Below are 24,525 nucleotides of genomic sequence, written 5' to 3'. Positions count from 1 at the left end.
CTTACATTATAGATTTGACATTTCCTGTTTTTTTTTTTTGAGACAGAGTCTCGCACTGTTGCCCAGGCTGGAGTGCAGTGGCGCAATCTTGGCTCACTGCAAGCTCCACCTCCTGGATTCATGCCATTCTCCTGCCTCAGCCTCCCAAGTAGCTGGGACTACAGGCACCCGCAACCATGCCTGGTTAATTTTTTGTATTTTTAGTAAAGACAGGGTTTCACTGTGTTAGCCAGGATAGTCTCAATCTCCTGATCTTATGATCCACCTGCCTTGGCCTCCCAAAGTGATATAAATTTCCCTCTTGTGCTTTAGTTGGTTCCTAAAATTTGGTAAGTTCTATTTTCATTTTCATTCCATTCAATGTATTTTTAAAATTTTACTTGCGATTTCTTCTTTGACCCTTGGATTATTTAGAAGTGCTTTGTTTATTTTCCAAGTGTTTGAAGATTTTTCTTTTAACTTTCTGTTATGGTATCTAATTTGAGTCCATTGTGGTAATAGAACATACTCTTCGTAATTTCAGTTATTTCAAATGTCTGACGTTTGTTTCATGACCTTGCATATGATTTATCTTGGTATATATTCCATAGATGCTTGAAAAGAAGGTGTATTATGCTATTGTTGGGTAGATAATTCGATGAATGTCAATTAGATGCTGTTGGTTGATGGTGTGTCATTGCGTTCTTATATATTCTTGTTGATTTTCTGCTTGATTGTTCTATTGTTGAGAGAGAATATTGAAGTTCCCAAATATGTTTGTGAATTTGCCTATTCCTTTTTTTTTTTTCAGATGGAGTCTCACTCTGTCACCCAGGCTGGAGTGCAATGGTGCGATCTCAGCTTACTGCAATCTCCACCTTCTGAGTTCAAGTGATTCTCCTGCCTCAGCCTCCCAAGTAGCTGGGACTACAGGTGCTTACCACCATGTCTGGCTAATTTTTGTATTTTTAGTAGAGATGAGGTTTCACCACGCTGGCCAGGCTGGTCTCAAACTCCTGACTGCACCCACCTCTGCCTCCCACAGTGCTGGGATTACAGGTGTGAGCCCGGCTGCCTATTTTCTTTTTTATTTCTACTGGGTTTTACTTCATATATTTTTCAGCTCTGTTGTTTGGTGCATACATATTTAGGATGGTTATGTCTTCTTGGTGGATTGACTTTTCCCACATTATATAATGTCCATCTCTGGCCTTGGTAATTTTCTTTGCTCTGAAGTCTACTTTATCTGTTATTAATATAGCCACTCCTACTTTCTTTTGACTACTTTTTGCATGGTATATTTCCATTATATTTGAAGTTATTATTATTATTATTTTTTTTTGAGACAGGGTCTTGCTGTGTCACCCAGGCTGGAGTGCAATGGTATGATCTTGGTTCCCTGCAACCTCTGCCTTCCAGGTTCAAACAATCCTCTCACCTCAGTCTCCCGAGTAGCTGGGATTACAGGCATGCACCACCATGCCTGGCAAATTTTTTTTGTACTTTTAGTAGAGACAGGGTTTTGCCATATTTGCCAGGCTGGTCTTGAACTCCTGGCCTCAAGTGATCCATCCACTTTGGCCTCCCAAAGTGCTGAGACTATAGGTGTGGGCCATTGCACCTAGCCTTCAAGTTATTTTCTTGTAAACAGCATTTATTTAGGCCATTTACATTTAATGTAATCACTTTTATGCTAAGGCTGATGCGTGTCATTTTATTTTTTGTTTTCTTTGATTCTTTTTTCTTTTCTCCAGCTTCTAGTGAGTTCCTGAACAGTTTTTTAGAATTCCATTTTGATTTATCTGTAGTGTTTTTGAGTATATTACTTTGTATAGCTTTTTTATAGGTTGCTCTAGGTATTACAACATACATAATTTATCAGAGTCTACTGGTTTCAACACTCTACCAGTTACTTCCCTTTACAACCCTTTCTCCTCTCCCATTTATAGGATAATTGCTTAAATATTTTATCTACTTACACTGAGAACAGAATTAGACAGTGTTACAGTTTTTGCTTTGAGTGTCAAACGTAATTTAGAAAACTCTAGAGGAAAAGAAGAGTCTATTGTATTTACCCATAGGTTTGCTCTTCCAGAGGCAGGGGGTGGCAATGGAGGGTAAGCCTCTGTCACCAGAGACTTTACTGTACTTTCCCTTTTACTGTCAGATGCTACCAGGGTCCCTGAAGAGGGAAGATGTGAGGAAACAGGTAAAAACCATTTTTGTTCTTTTTTTGCATTCAACAAGTGTTCTTTCTTCCATCCTGGTATTCCAAGATTCTTTTTTAAAAAAATTACTTCCTTTCTGTTCAGGGAATTGCCTTTAGCCATAATTTTAGGGTAGGTCTGTGTTGAACAAAAATTCTCTTTGTTTTCCTTCGTTTGAGAATATCTCAATTTCCCCTTCATTCCTGAAGGGTATTTCCACTAGATACAGGACTGATTCCAGATTGACAGTTCTCTGAGCACCTGAAAAATATTGTGCCACTTTCTTATGGACTCCATAGTTTTTGATGAGAAAACCCACTGTTATTTGAACAGTTTTCCTGGTATAGGTAATGTGTCATTTTTATGTGGTTGCTTTCAAGAATTTTCTCTGCCTCTTGTTTTTAGAAGTTTGACTATGATGTGTCTTGGCATGAATTTCTTTGGATTTATCCGGTTTGTGATGCACTTAGCTTCTTGAATCTGTAGACATATATTGTGCATGTATGTTGTCAAATGAAGACAATTTGCAGCCAATACTTCTTGGAATTTTTTTAAGGCCCACCCTCCTTTACCTCCCCTTCTGGGACTTCAATGACAAAATGTTAGATCTTCTTTTATTATAGTTACACATGTCCTTGAGGCTTTGTTCCATTTCCTTTCATCTATTTTCTTTCCATTGTTCAGAATGGGTAATTTCTATTGTTATATGTTTTGTTTCACTGCTTCTTTCTTCTACACTCTCCATTCTGCTATTGAGCCAATCCATTATGGTTTTTATTTCAGCTCTTGTATTTTTTAGTTCTAAAATTTCCATTTGGTTCTTCTTTATATTTTCTATTTCTTTGCTGATACTTTTTATTACTTTATTTGTTTCAAGCACATTTATAATTTCTCAGTGAAACATTTTTATGATGGCTGCTCCAAAATCTTTGTCAGATTATTCTAACATCTGTGTCATCTTGATGCTTGTGCCTGTTAATTATCTTTTGTTACTCAGTCTGAGAATGCCTGATTCTTAGTATGACAAGTGATTTGCCATTGAAGTCAGGATATTCTGGGCACTATGTTATAAGAGTCTGGATCTTATTTAAATCTTTTGTCTTAGCGGGCTTCCCTTTATACTACTCCAGAGAAATAAAGTGGGGCACTGCCTCATTGCTTCCAGACAGGGATAAAAGTCCAGGTTCTCCATTCAGCCTTTCTTGAACCTGGGGGATTGGGAGAGATGTGGCCTCCATGTTATTGTTAGGTAAGGGTAGAAGTTCAGGTTCCCCACTAGGAATCCACGACAACTCCCAGGCTGGGAGTGGGAGGGTTGCTTCATCACTGCTCCCTATGTGGCTTTCATTGACACTGTGTGTGGCAGAGAGAGAGAGTGGTGCTTGTTACCACTGAGTGGTGGTGAAAGTCCCAACTCTCCACTAGGCCTCCTCTGACACTACTCCAGTGGGGGTGGGGGAAAGCCCTCATTTCTGCATTGGGGTGGCAGTGGGTGTCCAGGCTGCCCACACGGTCTCCACCAACACCACACTGGGGGAGGGTGATCCCAGTAGGGGTGAAGGTCCCAGCTCCAACTCAGGCATCACTCCAGCTGAGTATGGGAGTGGCCTAGGGTTCTTTGTTACAGCCTGGTGAGGGTGAAAGTCCAGGTTTCCCAGCCAGCCTTTGCTGACAGGGGTGAGGATGGAACTTGGCAGGAGCAGAGCAGGTATTGACTAAAAGACTCTGTCTTTCTAGGATGCCCCTTTCCTTGTTCTTTGGCTAGAAAATCATAGTTTTGCTAGAACTTATTTTGTTGGGACTTGTTTTATTTGTGCCCCTTGGCATTTTCAGTTGTTGGCTTCTTCAATATTCACCCTGAGATATATGAGGCAAAGAGAAATCCCAGGGAATTCACCACCGTTCCTTAAGTCCCAAGGTCCCTAACCAGTCTGCTTCTCTCCATCTTTCAGTCTTCTTATGCTTGTCTTGTCATGTTCAAGGTTTTCAGTTATACTTGGCAGAATAAATAAATACATCTAGTCCATCTTTCCAGAATATCACTGCTTTTTGTTCATTTTATTTATTTATTATTTATTGAGACAAGGTCTTACTTTGTTGCCTGGGCTGGAGTGCAGTGGTGCTATCATGGCTTACTGCAGCCTTAAACTCCCAGGCTCAAGTGATCCTCCTGCTTCAGCCTCCCAAGTAGCTTGGACCGCAGGCACATGCCACCATGCCCAGCTACTTTTCATTTTTTGTTTTTGTTGGGTAGCTGCACAGAGTCTTGCTATGTTGCTCAGGTTGGTCTCAAACTTCTGGCCTTAAGCGATCCTCTTGCCTCGCTCTCCCAAAGTGTATTACAGGCGTGAGCCACCACACCCAGCCCCATCGGTGCTTTTGGAAGAAGGTGTTCTTCCCTCTCTCTGTTTCCCTCCCTATGGCCAGCTGCCTGTAGAGGGCAGTGGTGCTGGAGTGAAGACCTCTCAGCGCATCCCTCATCATCTGTAGGATGTGCATGGCTTCCACTGCTATCTGTTCTGCTCCTAAGACATTCTCTGGCTACAAGATTATAAAAGTGATGAGGTTTCAGCCTTAAGACTCTCCATTCAATAACACTTCCTACAAGATATCTTTTTTTTGTTTGTTTTGTTTTGTTTTGTTTGGAGACAGGGTCTGGCTCTGTTGCCCAGACTGGAGTGCAACGGCACGATCTGCTTACTGCAACCTCAGCCTCTCAGGCTTAAGTGATTCTCCTGCCTTAGCCTCCTGAGTAGCTGAGATCACGGGCACCTGCCACCATGCCCAGCCAATTTTTGGATTTTTTTTTTTTTAGTAGAGATGGGGTTTCACCATGTTGCCCAAGCTGGTCTTGAACTCCTGAGCTCAGGCGATCTGCCCACCTTGGCCACCCAAACTGCCAGGATTACAGGCGTGACCACAGGCACAGCCACCATGCCCAGCCCTACAAGATATCTTTCTGTTTCCTTCCTTTCTTTTTTTTTTTTTTTTTTTTTTTTTTTTGAGACAGAGTCTCACTCTGTCGCCCAGGCTGGAGTGCAGTGATGCGATCTCTTCTCACTGCAACCTCCGCCTCCTGGGCTCAAGTGATTCTCCTTTTCAGCCTCCTGAGTAGCTGGAACTACAGGCGCCTGCCAACACGCTCAGCTAATTTTTTGTATTTTTAGTAGGTACGGGATTTCACCATGTTGGCCAGGCTGGTCTTGAACTCCTGACCTCAAGTGATCCATCACCTCAGCTTCCCAAAGTGTTGGGATTCCAGGCATGAGCCATTGCTCCCGGCCAAGATATCTTTTTCCTCCTCAATATCTATGTCCTCCTTCCTCAACCTTTGGGGGCTTCAGTGTAGGTGGTCAGATTCCCCACCATTTATGCCTCTGATGAAAGGAGTGGAAATGGTAATAACTGGATGGTGTCACTAAACTACAAATACTTTCAGGTGGGCCTGTGCCTTTTTCAGCGGGCTCCAGTTCTCCTGCTTGACTTGAGTCATTCGCATTTCCTGAGAGCTGGGTAGAGGGGGAGTTGTGAAGGAGTCCATTCTGAAACTGATCTGATATTGCAAACCCACACACTGAAAGGAAGAACTGCCCATACATACTCGAGTCTTCCGATCTGACTCCGAGCCCGCATCCCCCTCATTCGTCTCTTTTCCCCACTCCCCAGATCATGATGCTACTTGGTCCCCCTCAGAGCCATAGAGAAGCAGGGGGTGTGGCCATGGAGGGGAAACCTCTGTCACCAGAGACTTCACTGTACTTCTCCTTTTGCTCTCAGATGCTGCCAGGGTCCCTGAAGAGGGAAGACACGCGGAAAGAGGTAAAAACCATTTTGCTTTTATTTTGCATTCAACAAGCAAATTATTATGGAACAGCAGTTATAGGCCAGGCATACCTCCCAGAGCTGGGAATACAGTGGGGACCTCCCTGGCTCTCTCTTACCTGTGTTACAACAGGTCGTAGACAGACCCCTGTCTTGAGCATCCTCCTCGTCAGGCCTGTTGAGTCTTCTGAGAGTAGGGTAGGTTACTGGATGCCTAGGAGGGAAGAAGGAGCCAGGGAGGCCGGCCCCAAGGTTCTGCAAGGCCCTCAACAGGCCTGGACTGAGGAGGTCTGGACAGCATGGCCCTGTCCTGAGCCTCTGTGCATAATAACTGCTGTCCCTAACCTCCACCCCACCCTCAGCCTTCCAGTTCCCGGGCCTGGGGCCCTACTCCTGTGCTCCAGAGACTCCTGGAGCTCCTTGAGGCAGCACACAGCCCTGCTCTGGAGTCACTCATCTCCCACTCATGCTGGGATGCTCCAGCCTGGCCCAGAGCAGGGTGTGGCTGGAGGGTGCCGGCAGAGGAGGGATGATGGTCCAGCTCCTGGAGGCAAGTGTTGGCTGCAGGAAACAGAGTCTATTCCGTCCCACAGCCCTTGTTACCCCTTAGGTAACCTTAAGGGGATTTCAGAGAACACTGGTCCTACAACCCTGCAAAGTTTTTTATGGAACATGTAAAATAGATCCCATGGTCAAAGAAGTATGGGCAATGTATGATACTATACTCTAATCTCCATATCTAGAGATTAATGGTGTAGATAGAGTTTCCTAAAAGGTTTTTAAAGCCCTGCAGTAAAGAATCTTACTTAAGCCGGGTGCGGTGGCTCACGCCCGTAATCTCAACACTTTGGGAGGTCAAGTTGGGGGGATCACCTGAGGTCAGGAGCTTGAAACCAGCCTGGCCAACATGGTGAAACCCCATCTCTACTAAAACAAACAAACAAACAAACAAATAAATCAGACAGGTGTGGTGGCACATGCCTGTAGTCCCAGCTACTCAGGAGGCTGAGGCAGGAGAATCACTTGAACCCTAGAGGCAGAGGATGCAGTGAACTGAGATCACACCACTGCACTCCAGCCTGGGTGACAGAAGAATGAGACTCTGTCTCAAAATAATAATAATAATAATAATAATAATAATAATAATAATAATTTTACTTAACTCTTTAACCCTGCCTTTCTCAAGTGTACGTGACCTTGAAGACGTTTTTTGCATGTGATATTATGAGCACTTGCAGGGCTCATGTCAACTCCGCCTGGGGAATCTGCCTCAGCTTCAGACCCTGCACCCCAAATTCATGCTCAGGTCAAGCGAGACCCCCTTCCTGCTGTCCACAAGCAGCTTAGCTTTCCCCACACCCATGAACTGACACCTGGCAGCCCTCGGCATGAGCCGTGTGGCCCGAGGAGATAAACACAGAGAGAGAGAGGAACACTGATGCGTGGGAAATGTTGGCAGGTGAGTGGGAGGGCCTTGGGTTGGTGCTGAGACCGGAGACACACTCTGCTGTCACATCCTTCGGGGTCCCCGGGGGCCAGCACGGAGGGCCATGATCATGTAAATTGGGACTTAAATTTAACTCGATGTAAATATAACTCTATGCAGAGGTCAGGGATGGTGGAGGATAAGCTCATTGCAGAGAAAGAGAGAAAGATGGGCAGCAATTACAGAACCTAACCCACAGATAGGTTTTGTTTGACCAGCTCTGCATATTTTTAGTTTATGTATTTTTTCTTTTTTCTTTTCTTTTTTTTTTTTTTTGAGACGGAGTCTCGCTCTGTCACCCAGGCTGGAGTGCGGTGGCGCGATCTCCACTTACTGAAAGCTCCACCTCCCAGGTTCACGCCATTCTCCTGGCTCAGCCTCCCATGTAGCTGGGACTACAGGCACCCGCCACCGCGCCTGGCTAATTTTTGTATTTTTAGTAGAGACGGGGTTTCACTGTGTTAGTCAGGATGGTCTCGATCTCCTGACCTTGTGATCCGCCCGTCTCGGCCTCCCAAAGTGCTGGGATTATAGGCATGAGCCACCGCACCCGGCCTATTTTTTATTTTTTCAAGACAGGGTCTCGCCCTATTGCCCGGGCTGGAGTGCAGTGGGGAGATCACCATTCACTGCAGGCTTGACCTCCTGGGCTCAACTGATCCTCCCACCTCAGCCTTCTAATTAGCTGAGACCACAGGTGTGCACCACCATGCCTGGCTAATTTTTAAACTTTTTTTCTAGAGACGTGGTCTTGTTATGTTGCCCAGGCTGGTCTCAAACTCCTGACCTCAAGTAATCCTCCCACATTGGCCACTTCTCCTTGGTCTATTTTTCTTTTTAAGTAGGTCATTCCACATAGAAGTTTAGCTTCTTACTTCTCTTGCAGTGGAAGATCAGACAGTGCTGAGCTCAGATTCCGTCTGGCCATAACTGACTGGAACTGAGACCGCTACCACCTTTAGAGGAGGTACAACCTTTGTCCCCACTTGGTTGATTTACGTTTCCTACCTGGCCTGTGGGGCATTCTCCAGAGACCTTCCAGACCCCTCAAAATGCTCTCCTGGTGTCACACTTTATTTTTTGTTTTGTTTTTGTTCTGAGACAGGATCTGGGTCTGTCACCCAGGCTGGAGTGCAGTAGCACGATCTTGGCTCACTGCAACCTCCACTTCCCGGGTTCAAGCAACTCTCCTGCCTCAGCCTCCCGAGTAGCTGGGATTACAGGTGTGCGCCACCACGCCCAGCTAATTTTTTGCATTTTTAGTAAAGATGGGGTTTTGCCATGTTGGCCAGGCTGGTCTTGAACTCCTGACCTCGTGATCTGCCTGCCTTGGCATCCCAAAGTATTGGGATTACAGGTGTGAGCCACTGCACCTGGCTCACCCATACTTTGTTACTGGTTTTAGAATTCCTTTTTGCCTGGTCTTTCAAACCAAGTTTTGACCATGTCTGTCCCTGAGTATAATCCTTGATGAGTAGCACCAGAGAGAGCTCCATGTTATCCGGGGCCTGGCATTCAAGGCACTCAGTGGTCTGGTGCCACTCAAAGCCTGCGAGCCAGGCAGGAAGTTTGTAAAATTAGAGATGGATGAATGGATGGATGGAAAAAAGGAAGCAAGGAAGAAAGGAAGGAGTTCTGGGAAGAGAGAGAAGCTGCCCTCACAGGGCTCTCAGTTTGAAGGAGAGGCACAGCATACCTAGAAAAAACTCCCGGCCAGGAGTGGTGGCTCACCCCTGTAGTCCCAGCACTTTGGGAGGCCGAGGCTGGCAGATCACCTGAGGTCAGGAGTTCAAGACCAGCCTGGCCAACATGGTGAAGCCCCATCTCTACTGAAAATACAAAAATCAGCCAGGCGTGGTGACACCTGCCTTTACCCAGCTACTTGGGGGGCTGAGGCCAGAGAAGTGCTTGAGCCTGGGAAGCAGAGGTTGCAGTGAGCGGAGATTGCACCACTGCACTCTAGCCTGGGAGACAGAGCAAGACTCTGTCTCAAAAAAAAAGAAAGAACTCTGTGAGCATCTCAAATGCCACATCCTCATAATGCAACCAGACCCAGTCCTCCCAGATCCAGGGGAAGGGTCGGAGCTCAGTGGGTGAGCAAGAAAAGCCATGTGGAAGAAGTAAGTGGCCAGATGGCTCAAAGACAAACTCTCCCCTGCTCAGGCTTCCACCCAGACACGACACCATGCATCTCCTCGGCCCCTGGCTCCTGCTCCTGGGTAAGGACTGTGGCCTGGGCCAGTACTGGGGTTCTGGGATGTCAGTGGGCACTGGAGGAGGAGGAAAGACCCGGGCAGAGAGGCGTCAACATAGGGTAGGGTGGGGGTGGCAGTGTGTATAGATAGATGTACATACAAATATATATGTTTCCCATATATACATACGCTTCTCTCATTGCATCCTGCTGTCTTTGTGTATCTCTGTATTTCTCCCACTATCTTCAGAGAGAATTCTTTAGTTTTTGGAAAGCTCTCAGCTGGGTGCAGTGGCTTATGCCTGAAATCTCAGCACTTTGTGAGGCTGAGGTGGGAGGATCACTTGAGGTCAGGAGTTTGAAGCCAGCTTGGGCAACTTAGCAAGACCCCTATCTCTAAAAAGAATTAAAAATTAAACAAATTTTAAAATAAAGAATAATTTGTAAAAGAAGGCTCTCGTGCCCCCTCAGTAATGCTTTCTGATCACTGTGGTGAGTTCTAGAATACTTGGCTTTCTCTGACTCAAGTAAATGGAATATTGATCACCCTGGAACCATCTACGCCTGGGAGGGGGCCTGCGTCTGGATCCCCTGCACCTACAGAGTCCTAGATGGTGCCCTGGAAACCTTCATCCTGTTCCACAATCCTGAGTATAACCAGAACATCTCGAAGTTCGAAGGGACCAGACTCTATGAAAGCACAAAGGATGGGAAGGTTCCTTCAGGGCAGAAAAGGGTGCAATTCCTGGGGAACAAGATTAACAACAACTGCACACTGAGTATCCACCCAGTGCATGTCAATGACAGTGGTCAGCTGGGGCTGAGGATGGTGTCCAAGACTGAGAAATGGATGGAACGAATACACCTCAATGTCTCTGGTAAGGCCTTCGGGGAGCAGGTCTTCTGCTCTGGGCAGGGGTGAGTGGGAGGCAGGAAATACCTGACTCCTGGCAGAGAGTTCACAAACCGAGCTTCCTGCAGAGCTCAGGCAGGGGACGCAGGTGGGTGATGATGGCAACGCATCAGCACTAGTCGGAGCTGCGGGACCTCGGATGTCCCATTTGACCCTCAGTTCCTGCCCCTCTGGGACCTGGATTCCAAGGTTGTCAGATCTCCTGATCTTTCTCTCTTTCTTTCTCACCATGTATTTTTCAGCTTTTGTGACAAACTCGTGTTTGGCCTTAGTACGGTAACCATCCAAGCACCGCATCCCTTTAGTGGGGTGGGTCTGCATGTAGCCAGCCTCAGCTCTCTCCCAGACTAGACTGCCCCCTTCAGACAGCGGGGTCTGAAGCTGCATCGCTCACCCTAAACTTAGGGCTGCTCAGAGCTCCCTATAGAGGAAACTGTGTGTGGAACGGAGTAACCACACTCCCTGGGGCAGAGGCCCCAGACGTGTGTTTGATGAGTCAAATCCACTGCTACATGTGCAGTGCCATAACTGAACCTGTGTTATAAAAATCATAAAATATTTTTTAACTTTTTTTCTCTTCTTTTCCCCTTCCCCTTCCTTTCCCTTTTTATGAGACAGGGTCTCGCACTGTCGTCACCCAGGCTGGAGTGCAGTGGTGCGATCTCAGCTCACTGCAGCCTTGATCTTCCGGGCTCAAGCTATCCTCCCACCTCCAAAGTAGCTAGGATCACAGGTGCATGCCACCATCCATGCCCGGCTAACTTTTTAATTTATTGTAGAAATGGGTCTTCCTATGTTGCCCAGACTGGTCTTGAACTCCGACCTCAAGCAATCCTCCTGCTTCAACCTCTCAAAGCATTGGGATTATAGGTGTGAGCCACCGCACCTGGCCTGATCTTCTGGTTTTTCAAGAGATGATGGAAATCTAGATTTTCCAGTGAAATCTCTCAGTGTGTTAATGTTCATGGCAAGTTCTCATGAACTCTTCAAGGTTAGATGACACTGTTGTCGAACCCCACAGGCCAGGTTTGAGCTCCCGATGCATAGTCAGCCAAACACTGACACATCAGTGCCTAGAAGCTGAGAAAGGATTATTTAATTTAGCCAAATCGAGGGGACAGAAGAGAGAAACTCTCAAATCTGACCCGACTTTGAGCGTTACTCGAGGCTTTTATGAGTGAAGTAGGTGTGTAGGAGGTGACCTCCCGATCATTAAAGCTGTTGTGCCTCTCGGCTCATCAAATTTCTGGATGTCATCAAGGAGGTCTGTGTGACCTAAGGATCATTGTTCTTTGAAAGAGACACAAGTTCATTTATCTTGCAGGCAGCTGCCAGGAGGTCAGGATGTAAGTTAAACAATTGTTAGTGAATTAATGGTTACCTGCTACTGAAATGACCAAATGTAACTAATCTTGCATGGAGGAAGAAAAGGACAAAGAGAGAAGAAAAGAAGCAAAACGAACATCTTACAATTTGTATAACATAAGCTCAGTCATAGCACTGCACATGTAGGCGTGGCTTTGACCCAGGAAACACAGGTGAGAGGGGCCCCTGCCATAGGGAGTGTGGGCACTCCGTTCTACACTGTTTCCTGGATGGGCAGTTCTAAGCAGCCTTAAGTTTGGGGTGAGCAATGCAGTTTCAGACCCCGCTGTCTGAAGGAGGTGGTCCAGCCTTGGGGAGAGCTGATGCTGGGTGCACACAGACCCACCCCACTAAAGGAATGCGGTGTTTGGATGGCTGCAATACTGAAGGAAGCCATGAAACCAACACAGGTTTGTCAAAGCTGAAAAGCCTGTGAACTAAACTGATAAAATTCACTTAGAGGTGGTGGGAATAGAACTTTGCAATCATTCGGAAAGCAGACATCCGGCAATGAGAATGAAAAAAGAATGGATTACAGTTCCCAAGGAGGTTTAGTGTGGTCAAGGCCTTTCAGGGAGGATTTCAGGTGAGCAAAAGTGATTCAAAGTGGAGAAAAGCAGGACTGGGCTGGGTGCAATGGTTCCCACCTCTAACCCCAGTACTTTGGGAGGCTGAGGTTGGAGGATCGTTTGAGCCCAGGAGTTTGAAACCAGACTGGATAACATGGAAAGACCCTGTCTCTACAAAATGTTTAAAAAACTAGCTAGGTGTGGTGGCACATGCCTGTAGTCCCAGTTACTCAGGGGGCTGAGGTGAGAGGATTGCTTGAGCCTAGGAGGTCAAGGCTACAGTGAGCTAGGATTGTGCCACTGCACTCCAGCCTGGGTGACAGAGCAAGACCCTGTCTCTAAAAAAAATCGAGGCCAGGTGTGGTGGCTCACACCTGTAATCCCAGCACTTTGGGAGGCTGAGGCAGGAGGATCACTTGAGGTCAGGAGTTCAAGACCAGCCTGGCCAACATGGCGAAACCCTGTGTCTACTAGAAATACAAAAAAGTTAGCTGGGCGTGGTGGTGGGCACCTGTAATCCCAGCTACTTGGGAGGCTGAGGCAGGAGGATCACTTGAACTGGGGAGGTAGAGGTTACAGCGAGCCAAGATCACGCCACTGCACCCCAGCCTGGGTGACAAAGGGAAACTTCATCTCAAAAAAAACAAAACAAAACAAAAACAAAAACAAACAAACAACAACAACAACAAAAAGGCAGGACTGGAGAGAGGTGGAATGAAGTGGCAAGGGGTTCCTGAGGGGTGATTTGGGACAGGACATCTAAAGCCAGGTGTACGCTCACGTCTTCAGTCCCCCAGGCTCCAGCATGGACTCTGTTCTTTTGCAGAAAGGCCTTTTCCACCTCGTATCCAGCTCCCTCCAAAACTTCAAGAATCCCAGGAAGTCACTCTGACCTGCTTGCTGAATTTCTCCTGCTATGGGTATCAGATCCAATTGCAGTGGTTACTAGAGGGGGTTCCAATGAGGCAGCCTGCTCTCACCTCGACCTCCTTGAGCACCAAGTCTGTCTTCACCCGGAGCGAGCTCAAGTTCTCGCCACAGTGGAGTCACCATGGGAAGATCATGACCTGCGAGCTTCACGATGCGGGCGGGAAGGTCCTCTCCGAAGACACGGTGCAGCTGAACGTGAAGCGTGAGTCTCCCCGATGTGCCTATGGGAAGGGCAAGGTCTGTGTCACCTTCTCCCCAGCCCTGCAGGGGGCACACACCCAGGGCACCGAGAAGCCTGCACAGACGGTGGCGTCCTCCAACCTCGGTCACGCCGCCCTGGTGTTTTGGGAAACAGATTTGCTTTAGCGTAACAGAATAAAACGGTCCATCCTCAAGCCATGACATGATTTGGGGATTATCTGGTTAGGTCTTTTTGTTCCCCTCTTGGTGGAGATTTTTTTCGCATCATTATCTTGTGCCTCATTCATTCAATAAATATCTATCACGAACCTACTAGGCACCAGGCCTTATTACGGCTGCCAGTGGGGGGCACAGGGTGGGGGGCAGGGTACAGCAGTGAGCAAAGCTCTTGCCCCACACGGAGCCGGCACTGCAGTGAAAGAGACAGACAACAAATGGATTAACAAAGAAATACACAGCATGAGCCAAGACATTAGAATACGGAACAAAGCAATGTTAACAAAGAAATATACAACACTATTGTAGGTAGTGATATGTGTGTTAGGGAAAAAATAAGGCTGGGAGAGGGGAGTGATGGAGAGAGACCTCTCTAAGAAGGTGAGCACTTAAGCTGACTGGAACGGAGGAAGGGGCTGAGGCCAGCAAATATTTGCGAGAGGAGGATTTCAGGGAAAGAGAAGAGCAGGTTCAAAGCTTTGAGGCAGGAGCTGGGAGTGGGAGGACCTCAGAGGCTGAAGTTCACGGCCTCTGAGGGCCACATGGCAGGACAGGAGGCAGGAGATGGAGCAGGACTCTGGATCCCGAGGGCTGAGGTGAAGGTTTGGGATTCTATGCAAAGCACGGAAACCACTCATAGTTTCCAGCAGGATTGGTGAGGTCTGGTGGATGGTGTTAGGAACCCTGCGTGCTGCTGGTGGAGACTAGCAGGTAGAGGAAGTGGGAGGGGGAAGCTGAGAGCCGAGTTAGGAGGCCGTGACCATCACCTGGGTGAAGGGACTGGCAGGTCACCACTTTGTCAGAATAAAAGCACTTTCCACACCCTCTGCCCTCTGAGAATTCCCCGCCCCCTCCCTGACTGCCCCTCTGCTCCTTCAGACACCCCAAAGTTGACGATCGAGGTCATTCCCAGTGAAGCCATAGTGAGGAAGGGGGACTCTGTGACCATGACCTGCAAGGTCAACAGCAGCAACCCGGAGTACACGACGGTATCCTGGCTCAAGGATGGCATCCCGCTGAAGGAGCAGAATACGCTCACGCTAACCCTGCACGAAGTGACCAAGTCCCAGAGTGGGAGGTACTGCTGTAGGGTCTCCAATGACGTGGGCCCGGCAACGTCGGAAAAAGTGTTCCTGCAAGTGCAGTGTGAGCCCCTCGCAGCTGGGGATGGGCCAGGCAGGGAGGTAGCAGGGGTGGACCCGGAGAGGCGAGCTACGGGGGCTCTCGGGACCGTGTGCACAGATTGGGGGTGCTCTCCTCACCCCTCCACTCACCTCTGCTCCCTCTTCCAGATGCCCCGGAACCTTCCAGGGTTCAGATCTCCCACTCACCGGCTGTGGAGGGAAGTGAAGTCAACTTTCTTTGCATATCACCAGCCAATCCTCTTCCAACAAATTACACGTGGTACCACAATGGCAAAGAAGTGCAGGGAAGGACAGAGAAGCAATTCCAGATCCCAAAGATCCTCCCCTGGCACGCTGGGACTTATTCCTGTGTGGCGGAAAACATTCTTGGTACTGGACAGAGGGGCCCGGGAGCTGAGCTGGATGTCCAGTGTGAGTAGCCACAGAGTCTCTGGTTCTAGGGAGAGAAGATGGATGGGAAAGGGGGAAGGCAGATGGGGTGCAGGGCATTCTGGGGTCCTAGAGTCAAGAGCAAGGAGCAGCCAGAGTCTCCTGACCTGTAAGCTTCTCAGGGCAGGGGCTCTGTTGTTTGTTGCTGTTCACAGCTGTGTGCCTAGCTCACGGAGGGTGCTCGGTAGATGCTTAGGGTTTTTTTTTTTTTGGTTTGTTTGTTTGTTTTTTTGAGACGGAGTCTCGCTCTGTCGCCCAGGCTGGAGTGCAGTGGCGCGATCTCGGCTCACTGCAAGCTCCGCCTTGCCGGGTTCACGCCATTCTCCTGCCTCAGCCTCCTGAGTAGCTGGGACTACAGGCGCCCGCCACCACGCCCGGCTCATTTTTTATATTTTTAGTACAGACGGGCTTTCACTGTGTCAGCCGGGTCTCAACCTCCTGACCTCATGATCCACCCGCCTCGGCCTCCCAAAGTGCTGGGATTACAGGCGTGAGCCACCGCACCCAGCCTGTAGATGCTTGTTGAATGAATGAGGCCAGGTGCAGTGGCTCATACCTGCAATCCCAGCTCTTTGGGAGGCTGAGGCAGGAGGGTCTCTTGAACTCAGGAGTTTGAAACCAGCCTGGGCCACACATCAAGATACCATCTCTACAAAAAAAATACAAAAATTAGCTGAGCATGGTGGTGCGTGCTGGTGGTCCCAGCTACTGGGGAGGCTGAGGTGGGAGAATTGCTTGAGCCCAGGAGGTCAAGGCTGCACAGTGATCTGTGTTCCTGCTACTGCACTCCAGCCTGGGTGACAGAGCAAGACCTGGGTCTCAAAAAGAAAAAGAAAAAGAAAATGCTGGGACTGGGATTATAGGTGTGAGCTGGGCATGATGACTCACACTTGTAATCCCAGCATTTTGGGAGGCCGAGGTGGGCAGATCACTTGAGGCCAGGAGTTCGAGTCCAGCCTGGGCAACATGGTAAAATCCCATCTCTACAAGAAATTAGCCTGGCATGGTCATGCACGCCTGTAGTCTCAGCTACCCAGGAGGCTAAGGTGGGAGGATCACCTGAGCCTGGAGGTCGAGGCTGCAGTGAGGGGGTGATCACACCACTGCACTCCAGCCTGGATGACTCAGCGAGACCTTGTCTCAAAAAAAAAAAAAAGAAAAGAAAAGAAAAGGAAAAAAAAAACAAGGATTGACCAGGCATGTGGCTCACGCCTGTAATCCTAGAACTTTGAGAGGCCAAAGTGGGCGGATCACCTGAGGTCAGGAGTTCGAGACCAGCCTGGTCAACATGGCGAAACCCTGTCTCTACTAAAAATACAACAAATTAGCTGGGTGTGGTGGCGGGCACCTGTAATCCCAGCTAATCGGGAGGCTGAAGCAGGAGAATCGCTTGAACCCAGGAGGCAGAGGTTGCAGTGAGCCGAGATCAGGCCACTGTACTCTAGCCTGGGGGATAGAGTGAGACTCTGTCTCCAGAAAAAAAAAAAAAAAAGAAGAATAATTAACTGCAAGATACCAGGACTCCATGAGGGACACAGACAGAGACTTAGCCAACCTAGGCAGTGCCTGAGTCTTAAAAGAGGTCTTGAAATTTTTGATAAGAACTGGGGCAAACTGTCTCATTACTTCTCCATTGTGAGACCCTCTTTAACACAGTGAATCTTGTCACCGAGCACAGGACAAAAAAAAATGCATAGGCTTCATCCTTGGACCCTGAGATGTCGTATGTGCTAACGGGACAAGGTGCCCAAATCCTGAACATCTCAAACAGCTGGATGTGCGACTGCAATAGCCGCAGCGATGTTTGTGGAGTGTTTGCCACACGCCACACTCTGCTCTAAGGGCATCGTCTCATTTCCTTCTTGAAACAATTCCCAGGAGGTTAGGAACTCTCAGGACTCACCCCCCACCTACCCTCCGTGGCCTTTTGTTTTTGAGATGGAATCTCCCTCTGTTGCCCAGGCTGGAGTGTAGTGGCTTGATCTCTGTTCACTGCAACCTCCACCTCCCAGGTTCAAGCGATTCTCTTGCCTCAGCCTCCTAACTGGGACTATAGACATGTACCACCATGCATAGCTGATTTTTAAACTTTTTAGTAGAGACGGGGTTTTGCTGTGTTGGCCAGGCTGGTCTAGAACTCCTGACCTCAGGTGATCCGCCCGCTTCGGCCTCCCAAAGTGCTGAGATTACAAGTGTGAGCCACCGTGCCCGGCCTCAGGACCCCATTTGACAGATGCATAAACTGAGACCCACAGCCCATGCCCGTGCACCTCTCGGCAGCCGTCTGGCTTCAGCACTGTGCCCCAAACCCCTGCACCAAACCACAGCCAGGCCAGAGAGCCAGGGCAAGGTTTCTGTTCTTGCACAGATACAGGAAGGAAGCACAAGCCCCCCTTAGATTAATTTAGGACCTGTGCAGATGCCCGGGACAGGTAACGGGAGAAGAGGGAGCAGGAGGGAAGAGGTACTATGGACAGCTGGCTTTTCTTTACTCACCTCTCTGGCTTTCTTCCAGATCCTCCCAAGAAGGTGACCATGGTGATTGAAAACCCCACGCCGATTCGAGAAGGAGACACGGTGACCCTTTCCTGTAACTACAGTTCCAGTAACCCCATTGTTAACCACTATGAATGGAAACCCCGTGGCGCCTGGGAGGAGCCATCGCTTGGGGTGCTGAAGATCCAAAACATTGGCTGGAACAACACAGCCATCGCCTGCGCAGCTTGTAACAACTGGTGCTCGTGGGCCTCCCCTGTCACCCTGAATGTCCTGTGTGAGTCTCTGGGCTAGGCAGGGGGATCTGGAAGGTGGCCCGGCTGGGATGAGGGGAAGAAGGGGACGAGGCCAGAGCCTGGGCCAGTGTCTTCAAGAGAACTGAGGGACAGGAGCCCAGCCTCAGGGCCAAGGGGAGGGGAGGCCTGGGGACAGCAAAAGGGACAGGGAGCGGAGAGGTCAGCTTGGGACCCTTGCCCTCCAGATGCCCCCCGAGGCGTGAGGGTCCGGAAAATCAAGCCCCTTTCTGAGATTCACTCTGGGAACTCCGTCAGCCTCCAATGTGACTTCTCAAGCAGCCACCCCAAAGAAGTCCAGTTCTTCTGGGAGAAAAATGGCAGCCTTCTGGGGAAAGAAAGCCAGCTGAATTTTGACTCCGTCTCCCCAGAGGATGCTGGGAGTTACAGCTGCTGGGTGAACAACTCCATAGGACAGACGGCGTCCAAGGCCTGGACACTCGAAGTGCTGTGTGAGTTGGGGCCAGAGGCTGGGAGTGGAGCAGAGCAGGGACCAGTGGCCTGCCTGGTGGTGACTTTGCACCCCCTCCCCCTGCCCGCCATGCAGATGCACCCAGGAGGCTGCGTGTGTCCATGAGCCAGGGGAACCAAGTGATGGAGGGGAAGACGGCAACCCTGACCTGTGAGAGTGATGCCAACCCTCCCGTCTACAGCTACGCCTGGTTTGACCGGAATAACCAAAGCCTTCCCTACTCCGGCCGGATGCTGAGATTGGAGCCAGTGAAGGTCCAGCACTCTGGTGCTTACTGGTGCCAGGGGACCAACAGAGTGGGCAAGGGCCACTCGCCTCTCATCACCCTCACCGTCTACTGTAAGGCCTCTTCCTGCTCTTGTTCTTGTTAGTGGTGACCTTCTTTCCTTCTTTCTTTCTTTCTTCTTCCTTTCTCTTTCTTTCTTTTCTTTCTTTCTTCTTTCCTTCTTTCCTTTCTTTCCTTTCTTTTCTCTCTTCTTCTCCTTCTTCTTCTTCTTTTGACTCCTTCTCCTCTTCCTCCTCCTTCTTCCACTTCTTCTGCTTTCTCCTCCTCCTCCTCTTTCTTCTTCTTCTCTTTCCTTCTCCTTCTTCTTATAGAGACAAGGTGTTACTCTGTCACCCAGGCTGGAGTGCAGTGGCATAATGACACCTCACTGCAGCCTCCAATTCCTGGGTTCAAGCAATCCTTTTGCCACAGCCTCCTGAGTAGCTGGGACTATAGATATGCACCACCCGGCCAATTTTTACATTTTTGTAGAGATGGGGTCTTACTATGTTTCCTAGGCTGGTTTCAAACTCCTGACCTCAAGTGACCCTTCTGCCTCAGCTTCCCAAAGCCCTTGGATTAGAGGCATGAGCCACTGTGCCCTTAGTTCCTCCCTGTTTCCTCTCAGGTTCCTCTCTGGCCCTGTCTGCTCCTGTGACTTCCCCAAAAGCCTTTCAGACCAGCTGGTCCCTTCTTCCCCACCTCACTGTCCCCTTTCCCATTCACACCCCTTGCTCCAGGCCACCGGCCACTGTGCTGGAGAAGTCATCCTGTCCTACGTCATCAGTCTCTCTCTTTTTCTACTTCCCCCGCTGTCTCTCCTGCCTCCGTCTAGGGTCCCCTCTCAGGCTGCTCCACCTTCCAGAAGTCCTGAGCGCCTACTGAGTCCCCGTCTCTCTCTCTGACTACTCTGTTTCTCTCAGCCCTGACAGGCTCCTTGTTTTTATTTTTTAAGATGTAAATGATTTTTTTTTTTTTTTTTTTTGAGACAGAGTCTCACCCTGTTGCACAGGCTGGAGTGCAGTGGCACAATCTCAGCTCCTGCAGCCTCGACCCCCTGGGCTCAAGTGATACTCCTGCCTTGACCTCCAGAGCAGTTGACTTGAGTGATTTTTAAACAGATCATACAAGCACACGGTAAAAAAATAAAATGTAAGCATGAAAGGGTAAATAGTGGAAAGACAGATGCGGCTCACTCTTGATCCCCAAGGACTCTTATCCCCACCAAAGGTCCTCACTGCACACAGTCATCCCATCTCCCCCAGGGGTATTTTTCACACACACAATTCACATACAGAGGTCTGTGCACATACGCCCTTCCTCGTGACACAGATGAGACAGAGCTCACACTTCGCCCAGGAATTTTCTTTGCTTTTTTCCATGTAATAATACTGCTTGGACATTGTTCTTTATCGATGCATACACAGAGTGTCTAAAGTCTGGAGCCTGGGCATGGTGGTTCATGCCTGTAATCGCAACACTTTGAGGGGCCGAGGTGGGAGGATCACTTGAGCCCAGGAGTTCGAGACCAGCCTGGGCAACATAGCCCATACCTCATAGCAAGACCTCATCTCTACAAAAAATACCAAAAAAATTTTTAAAAAATAAACAAACAAAACAATAACAACAACAGAAAAGAATCTGGAAGCATAGGGAACATATTTTAATTAATTTATTGTACTTTTTCAGATTAATAATTGGAAACATGGCCTTAAATTGAGGGAACCTCGCCAGGCACAGTGGTTCATGCCTATAATCCCAGCACTTTGGGAGGCCGAGGTGGGTGGATCACTTGAAGCCAGGAGTTCGAGACCAGCCTGGCCAATGGTAAAACCCCATCTCTACCGATAATACAAAAATTAGCTGGGTGTGGTGGTGCGCACCTGTAGTCCCAGCTACTCAGGAGGCTGAGGCAGGAGAATCGCTTGAACCCAGGAGGCGGAGGTTGCAGTGAGCCAAGATCTCACCACTGCACTCCAGCCTAGGCAAAAGAGTGAGACTCTGTCTCAATCAATCAATCAGTCAGTCTAGGGAACCATCACCAGCACAACTGAAGGCCAAAGGAAAATATCTGGAACATGTTATCAGAAATCTAACAGACACATCCCCTCGCATAAAACCATTGTTCCCTGGGTGTCCCCTCTGCAGACAGCCTGACAGCCTCCTTTTTTTCCCAGGGCCATGGAGTCCTCGCATATGAAGGTTGCATACGTCCTCCTCCCAGTGCCCTCTTCAGGGCCTAGGTCTGCAGCCTCTTGTTTTGGGCATGCTTGCAAGGACAGTTGCAAGATGCGTTCCCATGTGGAATTGCTGGGTGGAAGACAGGTGCATTTTCAGAGCTGATCACACAGCTATACTGCTGTGAAGAGCTGCACCCATTCATGCGAGTGCAGGTCACAGGCTCTGGGCGTGCCGTGTCTGTGGGAAAAGCAGCTCCTCAGGAGAATTAGTGCCTTCCTCCTAAAGGGAGGCCCAGAGCAAGCAGGGGCCGGTGTCACCCTCTTCCTCTGCACCCGTGTCCCATGCATGCAGGGGAGAAGAACAAGTCTGGCTGCGGAGAAAAGTCCAGGATGCCTTCCAGGCAAAGGCTGCCAGGCAGAGCTGGCCTCTCAGCTGATTAAGATCTCTCCTTTCTCCACCCAGATAGCCCGGAGACCATTGGCAGGCGAGTGGCTGTGGGACTCGGGTCCTGCCTGGCCATCCTCATCCTGGCAATGTGTGGATTCAAAGCCCAGCGACGGTGAGCTCCTGCTGCCCCCACCACCTCCTCTTTCCCTTGGCAGAGACCCTTGTCCATCTCGAAGCCTCCAGCCTGTGGAGTCCCTGACCCTCACACCTGTGCCTTTATTTCTCAGTTGGAAGAGGACACAGAGCCAGCAGGGGCTTCAGGAGAATTCCAGTGGCCAGAGCTTCTTTGTGAGGAATAAAAAGGTAGGATGGAGCTGGGCGCGGTGGCTCATGCCTATAATCCCAGCACTTTGGGAGGCTGAGGCAGGCGGATCACCTGAGGTCAGGAGTTCGAGACCAGTGTGGCCAACATGGTGAAACCCTGTCTCTACCAAAAATATTTTAAAAATTAGCCGGGTGTGGTGGTGCATGCCTGTAATTCCAGCTACTCAGGAGGCTGAGGCAGGAGAATCGCTTGAACCCGGGAGGTGGAGGTTGCAGTGAGCCAAGATCGCGCCATTGACCTCCAGCCTGGGTGACAGACTGAGACTCTGTCCCCCCACCTAAAAAAAGGATAGGCACGAGGCAGACCGTGAAGCTGAGTGGGGAAACAAGGTGAAGGAAGGAGATAAAATGTCCTCTGGGGAGACCTGGGCTGTCAGAGGCCAGGGAAGGGGACGAGGGTTGGGGAACAGGTGGTTAGCACTTCACCCTCATCTCCCTCCCAGGTTAGAAGGACCCCCCTCTCTGAAGGTCCCCACTCCCTGGGATGCTACAATCCGATGATGGAAGATGGCATTAGCTACGCCACCCTGCGCTTTCCCGAGACGAACACACCACGAACTGGGTACTGAGGGTACCAGGAGGGTGACCCTGCACCCTGGGAGGGAGGCGGGAGGAAAAGCTCTTGTCTCGCCTGCCCTCTGTGCCAGGCCCATGCCAGGCACCCTGATACATGCACTGCCTCATTCCGGCTCCATAACAAGCCTCTGGGTAAGGGCCAGTCTCCGGAAGTGGACCTGCTTCTTCAAGTCAGCAGCGCACATGCCCAGTCCGTTCTTATCACAAAGGTCAAGACCTCGTGATACACACCCACGCCTACTCCCTCCACACACATTTGCACGAGCTCCTGCTGTGAGCTTTGGGCACTGGGGAGGCCTCGGGTTTTACATAAGGGGCTGAGGTTGGGGTGCTGTTGGGGACTCTGGGTGTCGAGAGGGAGGAGAGTTCATGGGAGATGCTTCATACGTGGTCATCTGTCTGCCCTCTCTCTCAGAGATGCAGAGACCTCAGAGATGCAGAGACTTCCCCCAGACTGCGATGACACAGTCACTTATTCAGTGTTGCAGAAGCGTCAGGTGGTAAGGAGGGTGGGGCTGTGGAAGGCTGGGGACGGGCGCCCGGCTTCCGCGGTGGGTCCCACATAGGAAGGACTTGGGTAGGCCATCCGTCATGGCAGAGGTTGGGTGTTGGAGACGGTTGCTCTGACAGAGCTGGTCAGAGCCAGGCAAGTACCTCTGGGTCCTGGATACTGGCCACAGCCAGTTTCCTGACACAAGGACGCCCGCCTGGGCTTTTGGACCCCTGGGTGGAATGAAGGAGAGAATGCAGAGAAAAGCAGCGGTGGAGGCTGGCGACAGCGAGCCAGGCTGACCACCACGTGGTTTTCTCAGGGCGACTATGAGAACGTCATTCCAGATTTTGTAGAAGATGAGGGGATTCATTACTCAGAGCTGATTCAGTTTGGGTTCGGGGAGCGGCCTCAGGCGCAAGAAAATGTGGACTATGTGATCGTGAAGCACTGACGCCGGACAGGCTGCGGCGGAGGCGCTGGGGACAGCAGGGGCCAGGGAAGTCCCAGAGCTTCCGCAGACACCACCACATGGCTTCCTCCTCTGCGCATGCGCGCGCGCGCGCACACACACACACACACACACACACACACACACCCCACACACACATGCTCACTGCGGAGAACCTTGTGCCTGGCTCAGAGCCAGCCTTTTCGGTGAGGGTAACCCCAACGCTCCAAAACTCCTGTCCCTGTTCTTTCCACCCAGCTCCTTGCTACCCAGAAACCCATCTAAACACCTGCCCTCACGTGCACACCTCCCCCTGCCCCCACCACGGCCACTGGCCCCCCACCCCCAGTGGCTTGTGTCCCTCCTGGGATCTGCTTGTCATCATTTTTCCTTCCCTTCTACATCTCTCTGGCCCCCTACCCCTGATCTGACATCCCCAGTCACAAATATTACGCCCAGTTTCTGCCTCTGGGGGAGAGCCCAGAAAAGGACAGAAATGAAGTAGGAAAGGGCCCAGTCCTGGCCTGGCTTCTCCTCTGGAAATGAGGCATTGCACAGGGAGGCGTACATAACAGCGGCCCCTTGACTCCAAGGACTCCGGGTTTGAGATGGACACACTGGTATGGATTAACATGCCATGGAGACAGAGCTCACAATAAAAATGGCTCAGATGCCACTTCAAAGAACCAGCGAACGCTTTTCAGTCTGTGGAGTCAGAGTGGGGATGAGGAGAGGGGAAAGGCTTCACGGGGCCTGGGGGGAAGGAAATGGAGTCACAGTGGTTTAGTGATCAAACCAGCAGATTAGAGAGTCTGGTGTCTTGTTAGGAAAAGCATACTGGCTCTGCAGGCAGACAAGCGTGAGAGCTTGAATCTTGATTCTTTGGCTTAACTAGCCCGGTGATCTTGGCAGGGTTCACCAGCTTGCCTGAGCCTCGTTTTCTCCATCTGTAAAGTGGAGAGGGAGAGACTACTGCCTACCACGCACGTGGCCCACGATAGGAAGTGAGGCATCCTCTTATATATGCTGGAGCCACACTGAGACCCAGCGCAGAAGCTGAAAGTCCCCCAGAAA

The 24,525-nt window shown here is 49.8% G+C and overlaps 1 protein-coding gene across 4 annotated transcripts; it reads left to right on the top strand.

Annotated features, from left to right (window-relative positions):
* Window positions 1-2,145: 2,145 nt before the first annotated feature.
* On the top strand, window positions 2,146-24,140 carry CD22 (CD22 molecule). Of its 4 annotated transcripts, none has more exons than XM_037991536.2 (15): window positions 2,146-2,188; window positions 5,964-6,005; window positions 9,658-9,713; window positions 10,192-10,566; window positions 13,362-13,667; window positions 14,762-15,028; window positions 15,175-15,438; window positions 17,972-18,229; window positions 18,434-18,697; window positions 18,793-19,056; window positions 21,626-21,722; window positions 21,838-21,913; window positions 22,378-22,496; window positions 22,926-23,010; window positions 23,323-24,140. In XM_037991536.2, exons 3-15 carry the CDS (start codon window positions 9,680-9,682, stop codon window positions 23,452-23,454), a joined length of 2,541 nt encoding a protein of 846 aa, XP_037847464.1. In that variant the 5' UTR covers window positions 2,146-2,188; window positions 5,964-6,005; window positions 9,658-9,679; the 3' UTR covers window positions 23,455-24,140. The 4 variants fall into 4 exon arrangements, with proteins under 4 accessions (XP_037847464.1, XP_037847462.1, XP_072872745.1 ...); XM_037991534.2 differs by having other exon boundaries at window positions 10,186-10,566; XM_073016644.1 differs by lacking the exon at window positions 2,146-2,188 and having other exon boundaries at window positions 5,962-6,005; window positions 10,186-10,566.
* The last annotated feature ends 385 nt before the right edge of the window (window positions 24,141-24,525 follow it).

This window comes from Chlorocebus sabaeus, chromosome 6 (genome assembly GCF_047675955.1).
Source record: "Chlorocebus sabaeus isolate Y175 chromosome 6, mChlSab1.0.hap1, whole genome shotgun sequence".
Lineage (NCBI taxonomy): Eukaryota > Metazoa > Chordata > Mammalia > Primates > Cercopithecidae > Chlorocebus > Chlorocebus sabaeus.
The sequence above is the reverse complement of the archived record's forward strand: the minus strand, read 5'-3'. Positions and strand labels throughout refer to the sequence as shown.

Coding starts and splice junctions, on each gene's coding strand:
- CD22 (XM_037991534.2), top strand. CDS start 9,680: ATGCATCTCCTCGGCCCCTGGCTCCTGCTCCTGG. Junction 15,439..17,971: donor AGCTGAGCTGGATGTCCAGT/GTGAGTAGCCAC, acceptor GCTTTCTTCCAG/ATCCTCCCAAGAAGGTGACC. Junction 18,698..18,792: donor CTGGACACTCGAAGTGCTGT/GTGAGTTGGGGC, acceptor CCCGCCATGCAG/ATGCACCCAGGAGGCTGCGT.